This window comes from Centruroides vittatus, unplaced genomic scaffold (assembly GCF_030686945.1).
Source record: "Centruroides vittatus isolate TY-2023 unplaced genomic scaffold, ASM3068694v2 scaffold_450, whole genome shotgun sequence".
Lineage (NCBI taxonomy): Eukaryota > Metazoa > Arthropoda > Arachnida > Scorpiones > Buthidae > Centruroides > Centruroides vittatus.
The window spans coordinates 2,536,467-2,549,430 of NW_027122709.1; the positions used below are offsets into that span (position 1 = coordinate 2,536,467).

Sequence of the window (12,964 nt, forward strand, 5' to 3'; positions counted from 1 at the left end):
TAAGCTAAGTGACATATGCACAAGCTAAGAATTTGTATAGTAAGAAGAAAAAATAATAATAGCGGAATACATTATTATTATTATCTATTTGGAACTTCAAAGGTCTGGCCATAAACATTTGAAATAATCACTCGAGAATGCAACCGACATTTGATTTGTGTTTTATCCCGAGGAAGTCGGTAAAAGGAATTTAGAGGATGGATGAATGGTCACTCTATTTTATATACATAAATAACTATTGGGTTTAAGATATTTATCATCAAATGCCAGCATTGTTTGGCTTTATTAAATATTGGGTTATATTACTACTACTACTATTATTAATTAAATGCTAAGTAATTTGGCACAAGGACAGACATTAGGCACCATCTCTTGCTAAATTTAATAATTATAGTTAAATTAATATTTTAATAATTAATTTAGAAGTTTCTGGAAGATATAGCTTTGAGTCCTGCTTGCCATGGGGTCACACTGCCAGTTATGCTACCCAGATCTTTATGTGATCCTTGCTTCCAAAACTTATTTAGATATAACCATGCTCAGGTGTCTATTGCATCTACCCTGACATTGACCATATTCTTGGATAAACAAAAACTTGCCTGAACTTCCATTTTATGTTTCTGGTTAGTTGTAAGTAGTGACACAAGGAAATAATGCCAAGAAATTTTGTTTCAATGTCCAACAAATTAAAATAAGCTATCAAGAAAAAAATATATAAAAATCCAATAGATGAATACATCAGAAGTTTTTAAACAGTTATTCCAAATGTGTGATCAATTTTTATCTTAGACACATTAAAGCTTCTTCTTTGGAAGGGTTTATGTAAAACAATACAAAACTTTTATAGGCTTTAAATCAGACAATCTACTATTTTCAAACTGTATTCCTCTGTGGCCATTTAATTCTAAACTGATCTTTTCTCAGTTGAAATTTATCCATAATTATTCCAGTTGTATTAATGAACTCTGACAGTTTGGTAAACATTTCCTTACACGGTAATTACTATAAAATAGCAAAAGAGAACAGAATATTATGACTAATATTCATCAAGATTAAACATTAGCGAGTTGAAAAAAAAATGTTTATTTTTTGGATTTAACTAGCATTTTCTTCTATTGCGGTATTAATATAGAATGAAGTTTAGCTGCATTATTTTGCATATGCTAGTTCATCAGTACTTACTTCCTCTGTGGAATGATTAGAAGATTGTTAAAAAAAAAAAGCTGAACATTTTTGAAAGAATTATTTGGATTTAGAATGTTATAAAATAGTCTTTTATAGCAGTTGTATTTTCTTGGGATCATTGGATGATTGAACTATGAAATTAACACAATATAAACAAACATACAGATTTTTTTATTAATTGTATTTATTAAAAAAGAATCGCAAATGATGTCAGATAGCTGAACTATACAAATTTCAAACTGGCATTTTAATAAAAACAAAAAATTGTAACATGAATCTAAAAGCATGTACAACATTTAAGCAATATCATAACACAATGCCTAAATTGAAGTTATGTTAAATGCAAAGAATTCGGCTTCTGATACATCAATTCTAAAATTCTGTTAAATACTGTATATTTGCTTAAAGATTTATTCTTTTTGTCTATCTGTGGACAGTGAATAGCAGATGTACTGAATCATTTCTGACTCTTTTTATGATTTATATTTTGTGAGATGATTGCTTAAAAATCTATATTTACCTACAACAAAATGTGTGAATATTTCATTTGTCATTTTACGAATGATTGTTTAACTAAAAATGTTTAAATAAATTTTATTAAATACAAAAATTAATCTATAATAAGCAAAATACGGCGGCAGTCTTAAAGTCTGAAAGCTAGGACGAGGAAGAAAAAAACTGTACCATCAGTTTTCATTAAAGTAAACCTGACAAAAGGCATAAAAGAAGTTAAAAATTTCAATATTGTAAGATCCATGGACATATTTGAGATGGCATACACAATTACTCGAACAAAACAAAATATATGGAATAATGAAGCTTGCACTTAAGTCACGAAATTTTGTATGGACGATTTCCCAAATTCTCAAACCATGTTAGAACAGAACCAGAAGCCGTGTTGTATGAAGGATACCTGTATTTAAAATCTGAATGTATTGATTATTTATTTAATGTAATATTTTTATAATTAAAAAAACTAAATAACATTATCTTTTTAGTGTTAATGGCGGCGTGGCAAACAATGACTTTGTGATCCAACTAATTGCCGATTTGACTGGCCGTCCAATAGAACGCTCGAAACACAGGGATATGTCTTGTCTGGGGGTTGCATTTCTCGCCGGACTCGGTTGTGGTAAGTATTTCAAAATAATAAAAATCTAAAAATACTTTCAGACTAGTTTTGAAAAGTAACTATACCTCCATTAGAATGTATTATGCATTTGCATGTCAAACTCTACTGTTAACAAATATACAAATAATTTTCAGTTTCTATAAATTAGATTCCATATGTTTTTTTTGTACTTTCAGTCAAGACTAACACCAATTTAATGTGTTTAGCTAAAATTATGTTGCATAAATAGTAGAATAAACACAAAATTCTCTAGAGTTGATGTAGACAATTGCTCTTACAGATTTAAACTGTACAAATGCATAAGTTACAATTATAATCTTAACACAGTGTTATTTAGTATCAGCATTATGGAAGCATACAAGGCCGTAATTAAAGTTTTGCTATTCAAGCACTCGGTAACCAATAAGTGGATTGACACCAATATTTGTACACAGACTATACAAAGGATGCAAAAAAAAAAAAAAAGTACTTCTAGGGAGTGCTTTACTGGTAAATACATGAAACAAAACACAGTTAGTCACACGAAAAGGTAAATAATGAAGACAACCTTAAAGTGACATTTTAATCTGAATCTGTGCAATTTCTGTGATAAACCATATTCTTTAAATGCTACATTACACTGCATGTGTGAAGCATCACTAGAGAGCAGTTGAAGTCAGTGTTCTTTGTCTTCAAATTTTACACCTGAACAACAGGGCATCCCTTATATCAGTAAACAGCTTCTATAGAAGTCATGTCCTTCATGAAATGAATAAGAGTATTTTTTCTATCTGTTTTTGAACTAAATTTTATTTTGCAAAATCTTTTTTATCAACTGTGCAATCTGCTTATTCGTTATAGTTACAGAGTGCTCTGAATGGTGAAACTTTAATTATGGCCACACAATCATGAGGATAATTATATATGAATTATCCTCATGACTGTGCATAAATAGAACAGTCCATATACCCATACATTACAAGTGGAGGCAGTTGTGATAGCAACTGGAAAAATAATTGTACTGCATGCGAAAAGGTAAACTTTTATGAAAATTTATTTACAAATATGGTACCAAGTTTTAACTCATTAGATAATGCTAATAATTTTTAAGGAGTCAGTTCTGAAGTTGCTTATCAAGAGAGAAATTACTAGCATTGTAAGTTTCTCATGGTGATGCAAAACTTACATCACCATCACCATAACTAACTTGGTGGCCTGGGATTAAACTATCACTTGTTATCAAATGAAAAATTTCTGGGTTTTTACATACCCAGAAATTTTTCATTGGCAGTATGCTCCAGATATGTTGGACCCCATCCTAGGCCTGGAAGAAGTCAAAAAAAGTATCAGACCTACCCGATCACAGTAGTAAAGTTATCTGGAATGGTTCGTTTAAACTGCATGCGTGCAGTAGCGCTGTTGTCAATGAAAGTTTTACCAAATGACATCTAGCAAGCATCCTTATGTCATCATCTGTGTTAGTTTGCAAATAAATGCTTGTTTTGTGAGTGCAAAATTTCTGTACAATCGATTTTTCAAAATGTCGAGTGTAACTGAACAAAGAATGCACAATTTTTTTTCACAACCACGACAGAATTAGTGCTACAAAAACATTACCAAAGGCTTTTTGCAACATTTCCATGAAAACACTCATTTTTTAATAGACTATAAAATGATATAAGATGTTCAAGGAAAAGAGAAAGTGTGTCAAAGATGAACCATACTCTGATATTCCATCCATTTCAGCTGATAAACATGTCTCAAGTCTGAGATTTGGTGCTCAGTGATCACTGTTTAACAATTATGGGCATTATTAAACATGTTCCACTATTGTTTGGATCTTTTAAGATTGCTTGACAAGATCATTTGGACTTGAGAAGCAACAGGCCACAAGTCATCCTGAAAACACCTGTGGGGCTCCAGAAGTGGGCTGGAACCACACTAAAAATAAAAAGAAACATAAACAATTTTTCTAAAAAAAAAATGTCTACCCTTTTATAAAACTTCATGCCCATATAAGGGCATGTTTGATGAATTGTTAGGAAAAAGAGCGAATCTCAGGTTAAAACAATAGATGAATGTAAGTCCTAAGATTGAACATCTTTGATAGGGATCAAATTGTCAGTCGGTGTTGAATCATCCCGTGATCTGGATTCCGATCTCGTTACAAAATGTAACGAGATGGGGACCAATTGGAGAACACAGGCGAGTTGGCGTTGGCCTATCGAAATGTTCAATCTAGGACCTGCAAAAACTTATAAAACTGTGCAAATCAAGGACGTGATGTTCTTGGTTCTCCACTTCGGGATTTTTGTGATCATACAGATCAGCGGCAACCGATTTGTCAACTCCTAGGACTTACTGTCGCCCTCCATGACGTCGTGCTTTGTACAGATTCACTCTTCACCCAAAGCTGTACTGCATGCCCTGGGGCCGTCGATCTCAACGTACAACATCAAGGGACTAAAAGGAGAACTTTCGGAGAGTGTTAAAGCATCTAATCATATACTTATTAAAACATCCAATGTTGTCTTTGGATTATTGAAAGTCATTCCACAAACAATTTACGGGAGCATGACAATTAGTTCATGCTGTTCACTGCTGCACAATATATAAGTGTATTTGGTTTGAGTACGGTGTTAGAGAAACACCATACTGTGATGATGTGATTTTGCAAAAGTTACATTGTCTCCTAGACATTTCGATAAGGCTGAAACTACCTGTAAAATTGAGGTAAACAATTCTTTACCAATTTTCCAGATATTGACTTTAAATCCATTATGGCGTTTAAGATTTGAAAATATCCTACTAAGAGATTTCCTCTAGCTTATTCTCAGCTATCTTGGAATCTTTTTGTAACTGTATTTTGTCTCTATCACTGGCATGCCTCCATGTCCACTTTCATTACTTTCTCCCCATTGATGCAGTTGATTATTATTTGGATGCCTCTAGACATGCCAAGCGACCTCTGACTGCTTTTCTGAATTTTCGTGTCAAATTTTATCACTTCTAGGACTGCCTCTTTTATGATCTCAATTCGTGTTAACAATTATAAACATCCTATAACAGAAGTTTTAGTTTAATCCCAAATGATTACAGGATCACATCAAGCTATAAATAATGCTACTAATTATTAATAATTTGGCCTAGAGGTAGACATTATCTGCCACCTTCTGTGAATTATTATCTGGAGATGGCATCCAATGTCTAATCTAGGCCAGGGGGTCACCAAACTTTACGCACAGAGGGCCACATAACCATTTTGTTCAATATAGTATACCGAATACGTATAAAATAATGACAACCTACATATTTATTTACCAATACACAGAGATGATTGCTGCAGCGAGCTCATAATCGCTTTTCCTAGAAACTTCATTGCAGGTATCTACCCAAAAGCATTGATATTCAAAGTCAAAAATGTTGCTGAATTTTTCATTTCACTGAATTTTCTTAAAAATTATATTACTTTCAAATGCAAAAATCAGATTGGACCAATTTTGGCATTTTTACTTACTACATAGATTGTAGAAAAAATTAAAATAAGTGTAAGTTCGTCTATGATATTTCCATAGAAATAATTATATTTTAGCTGATTTGTGGAACAGTGCAGCGGCGGGCTGAATGAACTGACCTTGCAGGCTGTAGTTTGGTAACCCCTACTCTATGCCAAATAATGCTACTAATTATTATCATTATACTTTGATGTGATCCTGCAATTGTTTGGCATTATATTAACACATGCATTCCTGCCACTTCTTTACGGCCCAGCATTCTACCTCTCGGTGGTATTGCGTCGTTATTCATTACCATATCTTTGCACAAATGGAAGAAAGTTAATGGGTAATCTATTTGAATTCAGTTTAAATGAGATTGGAGATGATGTCATAGAGTATTTAACTTGTTAGCAATTAATTAAAAATAGCTGGATTTTCCTAATTGCTAACAAGTTAAATACTCTATGACATCATCTCCAATCTCATTTAAACTGAATTCAAATAGATTACCCATTAACTTTCTTTCATTTGTGCAAAGATATGGTAATGAATAACGACGCACTACCACTGAGAGGTAAAATATACAAGAAGCCAGAACCATAAATAATAGCTTTTTATAGCATACAAATGTTCTTGGCCTCTTCAGGTACATGAACAATAGGATAATTTTTGTCCTGGCCATTTTTATTAAATTATAAAGTAATACATGGGTGGTGGTCACCCATGTAGGTGGGTAAGTGAACTGAGGGTAGTATAACCTCCAAAACCATTTTTGGGCCCCACATCATTGAGAACAGTTGGTCTTTTTAGGAATCATGGCTTTATTTTGCCTGTAGCTCCCCAACTTACACTATAAAGAGTGTTATATAATGATTGCGACACTATCACATTAAATGAAAAATCAGGAGTCTACAAAAAATTCCATTATAAGATACACTCTTGGGGGAGGAGATTATTTACATTGGAGCTACTGCTAGAATGTTACAGTCCTGTGTCTTAGAACATTAAGATATTAAAAACAACAGACCAACAACTGAGTTAACCTTGGTCTAGTACCCATTTAGATATCTACCAATTTGGGTGCACACGAAATTATTTAAGCAGTGCAATAGATAGAAGGGAGTTATTTATATGGGAGAACCTCTATATATCTGCCATATCATCATGTAATAAATCTACCATAGAAATCACACAGTTATGGGTAACCTTATTCAAACAATTTAATTTATAATTCAGTTTTTTGTAGGTACTACAATCATGTACATGTTACTAAATTGATTTTTAAAGGTTTTGACGTGAATTATAATACACTTTTATAATTTTTTATGCCACTACACTCTAGTGTTAATTATTTTCAATCATCACTTTTGATGATGGTGAGTCTGCTCCAGGCTACTTCTGAAAATCCGTCATACATGCCTTAACCATCTTGACTGTTCAAATATCAGCCTATACTCTGTGGATCCAGTATCAAATCTGAGTGAGCAACCCTAGTTGTTCAAAGCAGTCATTCTAAAATATGTCTGGTCTCATTCCTTGCCACTCAGCCACCCCAATCATGGGCCTGCCTGAACCACAGTGGGTGTGATTAAAGACACTTTCTACCCTGTTGGAACTATGACAGTTAAAAATGCACTTCAAGAACACATACACAAAAAAATTTGATTGTTGCTTTATGTTTCTAACTGAAAGAAATGCTTATGCCTGGCATTGACAAACTTTTATTTTCCTTGAATTTCTATTCTAGTTGTGGTGGTATTAATATTGGCTCTATTGTCAATTTTTCTGGCACAATATACTTATAGGATAGACCTCTCCCCTCTGATAGTTTAAAACAATCCATTATTTGCCATGCTGCATCGAAAGTCATCGTTGCTTTCCAATGTAATAAAGATTATGCTTGACATTTACTTCTGTATATCATTCTGTTAAATAGATTGGGAATGAACTGGCCTACCAGTATTTCCCACAGCACTTGCCCCTACTGCTTTAATTTTCAGGAGTGTTCTTCCAACTTTGTTTCAAAATTTGTTCACTTTTCGATTCTGATCTCTGAAGAGACAAGACCATATTATTTCTTCTTAAGGTTATCAAAATCCATTGTACCCTCTATCCTTTTATCTCAAATATACTATTTGGTTGCACTCTCTTTTCTTCATGCATCGTTGTCAAAAAGTATCTTTTTGACACTAAAATAATATGGCACTGCAGGAGGCAAAGATCCTCCAATGATGTAAATAATTTTGAAGAAATTCAATTAATTGTTTAAATTTGACAGGGATATGGAAAAACAAAGAAGAACTAATGAGACTGCGGAAGAAGAACCAAATGTTTATTCCTCGAGACAACTGGGAGAATTACTTAAGGGAGACGTTTGATTGTTGGGAAAGAGCAGCTCGTCGATGTCTTCGTTGGTATTCCGACAAAAACACCGTTTGACTGTCTCCGTCCTCTTAAGCCGCAGGACACTTCATTCCATCTGATCTACTACAGAATTCTAGAACTTTACTAACCCACCATAACTGAATGACTTTTGGCTGGTAAGAAACGACCCTAAGACAGTGTTTCTACATCACAATTGAAAATAACTGTTCTCCTTAATGTTTCTGATGTGTTGATTTTTAATATTGTATTGTTTATGTTCTCCATACTGTTTTATGTAGGGGAAAATGTGGAAAGAGGCCAGTCTCTGTCATTGTTTGACCATTTATTTTTGGAAGAGAAGAAAAATCAACCAAAACATTAGATAAAAGATTCCTCTTTGATCACAGTTACTAGTGAGGAAAGTCTCTTCATCCATCTGCTTGTATTATTAAAAGTCAAATATTATTGGATAGATATATCAAATTCGTAAAAGTAGGGTGGGGTCTTGGACAAAAGGAATGCACTTGGAAGGACTAATGGAGATGCCATCTTTAGAGCCAGAGGAGCATGAGGTTTGGATAATTTAAAGAAAAGACAATTTACCTTCCTTTTAACAATTATTTGGCAGTTTAATGGAGTCACATCTTCCTTAAGCATTGACACCAGTTATATTATATACTGATTTTTATGGCAGTCTTCTTAAATCTTTCGTCATACAAGAATTTTTGTCCCCCTAAATTAATTTAAACAACTGAAACTTCAGTAGTGGGAATTTTCATAGTTTCTATAAGTGAATTTCCCTTTATTTTCTTCCATATTTAAATGAAAGTCATAGAAGTATTGACATATTTATTAATTCTAACAAATGTTTATTTTATGCTTGGGTTGTCGGCAATTCTGCTGGTCTCTGCTCATTTCCCAAAGCCAATTCCATTTTGTTGGGGGTGGTGTCGGGGCTGCGGCCAGTACTTACCATTGTTTGTGATAAGACCTCTATTGTATGCAATTGCAGGGTAGTCGGAAATGTGGTGGCTCAAAAATCTGGACTGCGGGTTCGTATTGTTCTCGATAATTGGTCATCTTCCCATTGTCTTTGTTCCTCTTTTAACAGTGGGTTGTAGAGGGAAGTTCTGAAAATCTCCAATTTCTATGCCATCATCATCCAGATTTTTGAGCATTGACTTTTTCTATTTTTTTAGTTGTTCTCTCGGTGCGCGAAGTATGTAAACGTCGGCAAAGATGCACGATTGTTCCCATTGTTATTATATCAGATTTTATAAAACTTTTGTATACTTTTATTTATTTGTAATTTCTTTCTTTTCCAAATTAATAAAATAATTCTGACAGCTTGTTAACCATAGACTTAAATTATTGACTTCTATAAAGCAGTCTTTAAATAACAATTCGTTTCCCAAAATTAAGAGCTTTTTGATCACTTTAGTTGGCATGAAACCTATGACACTGTATTGCATTGTCATATGGCCACAAACATAAAACATTATTAATGATCACTAGGGAGAAAACTGTAGTGTACTAAGACCATTACCATTTCATTTAATCAACCTTATAATATAATCGAGATGGATTGATGATGGTAATAAGCACAGAGCCCAAACGGTTAGGAGTTGAAAGTTGAAATTTGGTACACTGTTAAGATACGTCATGAGAATGCACACTAAGAAGGGATTTTTGGAAATTCCATCCCCAAGGGAGAGGTAGAGGGTTAAGGATTGCCCCGAAAAACTTGGCTTTCTACTGTACTATTTTAGATTCTCGTTTTTATGTTTTTGTGGGAAATTCAACGTATTTTTAGACCCATCTAATAATTCTTTACTTAGTCTCAGAAGAGCAGGGACCTAATTTCTGCACCCGGTGAAAACGGGTAAAATCAGCTATGTAAGATAACTTCTGTAGTTATATAAACCAAATTCTACAATATAATACAATAGAAGGGTTAGAAGTATGAAATTAGTTAATCTTATTTTTTGTCTGGGCAACACCGAGCTTACCTGCTGTTATATACGCTACCCTACAATAATGGACCGGACAGCAAGATGTGATGGCATAAGGTAAAGAATACATGCTTTAATAGGAGGAGGATCCCCACGTGCTGCAATTACACTAGCAACCCTTCTGGGCATACTTTCAACAAGGTTTTGATACACAGCTATGGGCATTTGTCTATTCCTGCTTTAATAATGTCGTCGGCTCGGCTGTAGACTTCGGACGTGGTTCCCTGGTCCATAAGTGTTGCTGTAACTCATCCCACAAATGTTCTTTTCGGGACTTTGAGCAGACCGGGGAAGACGGTTGGCATCCGTATCTTGATACCACTGCTTGACAGAGGCTGCAACACGACATGGAGCATTGTCGTCCTGGAAGTAACATTCGTCCATTCCATAAAATTGCCAGAGCGTAGGAAGAACCCAATTGTCCAAAATGTTCGCAGACGTTCAATTTTACCAGGAACAACATGCAAAGGTTCCAGACCATACCACGAAAAACACCCCCAAACAAGAACACCACCACTGCCGATGTCCAGTCCATTATTGTAGGGTAGTGTATATTATTTTAATATGTTAAACACTTTTACACTCAAATTATTTGAAAACAAAATATTAAAAAAAAAATATCAAAATTTTAGAGACTAATTCATTTTTGAATTTATAATTTTACGTCTTACAATTAGTTTAAGGAATTAATCGTAATTTCCTCGTCCGATGGTTCCTTCAATTCTTTTTCAAAAATAATTAAAGACAAAGTCGCCCAAGAGTAGGGTTCACCATTTTTTACTTTTGCGTTCTAGACGATACATTTCCGGCGACCGACCTTCCTTTCTAGGCTACTAGCCGCCAAAAAGTTAAAAAGTCATTAAAAAACACAAAAATTTCCAATTAAAAACACAAAGATTTTCTAAAATTGGAATTGGTGTTATACGAACGTCTTTCTTGTTACCATCTTAACCTTCTTGGGGTTGTTTCAGCCTTTTTACCCACAGAGAAATGAGCGCTGGAAAATGTAGATTAAGCAGGTTCCCCCTGGTGATGATATTTAATACTTTTTAATTGGAAATTTTTGTGTTTTTTAATGACTTTTTAACTTTTTGGCGGCTAGTAGCCTAGAAAGGAAGGTCGGTCACCGGAAATGTATCGTCTAGAACGCAAAAGTAAAAAATGGTGAACCCTACTCTTGGGCGAATGTCTTTAATTATTTTTTAAGAAATTAATATTTTGTGTAGCCTCCTTGGTGATGAAAAACACCATACTTGCTATCTGGCATTGAATCAATTAATTTAACCAGCTGCCCATTGAAAATTGTCTCCCATCTTTGTAAATGGGCCTAATCAGCAGCTCCCATAGATTTTCTATTAGACATAGATCTGGGTAGCATGTAGGCCATGGCAAAATTTCATTATTATTTTTAGAAAACCATTGTTTCATCATTTTTGAATTGTGGTAAGATGTGTTATCCTGCTGATAGATGAAACTTTCACCTCCAAGAATGTTGGAAGATCACAGTAAGTATGGTCACAGAGTGTAATAGGATTTAGAGATTATATGTCCAGAAACTAACATATCAGTCTTTCCTTGGGTTGAAAATGCAATCCAAACCATCAAGGAGCCACTATTCATTTGTTTACTCATTTGCAAATCAGTTTTGGCTCTTAGGCATGCCAATATTTTTGACAACCATCAAGCCCATCAAGGTTAAACTTTTTCTCATCTAAAAATAATATACTATACCATTGATGAATCCAGATCATGCACTTCTTTACTATATCCAAACGAGCATTTTTGTTTCTTTGTTAATTGTGTTTTCTTCATTAGTTTGTGTATTTAAGCATATTTTGGATTTCAAAACTCGAGAAATAGTCAGAGTCGAACGGAAAAGTCCAGCCGTGGCTTTGATTTTACTTGCCGACAACTTAAATCAAATTGCAAGTAAATAAGTCTGTCTTTTGTCTCCAGGTGATAAACAATTTTTTCCAGGATACGTTTTAGTGGCCTCATCAATTCTGCATTTTATAACATTAGGTACAACACATTGAGAACAGTTACTTGCAGCAGCACTTTCCGCCTGGCTTTCTGCACTGCCACGAAATCTCCAAATTTATCTAGTTTCGGGTTCTCTGAATCGGCATTCTTTTCCTAATGATTCTCAAGTAATGTATCTTTGTATGTTATATGTTAATGTTTGATATAACTTCATTTGCCTACTTTCTCCCACGATTGTGCCTGAAATTTACACTGAACTTAAAATTTTGTCTGTAATATTTTGTTTTCAAATAATTTGTGAGTATATAACTATTTAACATATTAAAATAATAGATATAATATATAACTACATGATAACATGCAAAATCTATTATTGCATGTTATCATTTCACTTAACCAATTTATTCATTTACAGTCTAAAAGTAATACTCGAATTTATATATTTTTTGTCTAGCAGTGTATTACCATAGTTCTCGATCCGTGGTCCGCGAAACACAGGTTATCCGTGAAAAATCAAATATACAATTAAAATTTGTTGCAAAAGAAATATCAATACAATGTAAAATAATTTTTGTATGGGAATGTAATCGACAAATGCCAATGTCGTCATCTACTAGACCGAGTACGCTCGATTTCAAAAAGGTTTGCCATCCTGCTTTAAAGCCGACGTATGTGTTCCGTGGGAAAAAATGTCAAAGTTTAGTGTTCTCCGACTTCAAAAAGATTGAGAACCACTGATGTAGTAAACACATGAAGAACAAACCTGAAAAAAGGAAAACTACTTCCAAACATTTTCATTAATCAGTCTTATG

The 12,964-nt window shown here is 33.9% G+C and overlaps 1 protein-coding gene across 2 annotated transcripts in view; it reads left to right on the forward strand.

Annotated features, from left to right (window-relative positions):
* Positions 1 to 9,512, forward strand: part of LOC136989241 (putative glycerol kinase 5) — a 50,980-nt gene extending 41,468 nt beyond the window's left edge. For both annotated transcript variants that reach the window (XM_067287354.1, XM_067287355.1), the window contains 2 exons: positions 2,184 to 2,317; positions 8,072 to 9,512. In XM_067287354.1, coding sequence (XP_067143455.1) covers positions 2,184 to 2,317; positions 8,072 to 8,232 — 295 coding nt within the window. In that variant the 3' untranslated portion in view covers positions 8,233 to 9,512. The remainder of the gene's footprint in view (positions 1 to 2,183; positions 2,318 to 8,071) is intronic.
* The last annotated feature ends 3,452 nt before the right edge of the window (positions 9,513 to 12,964 follow it).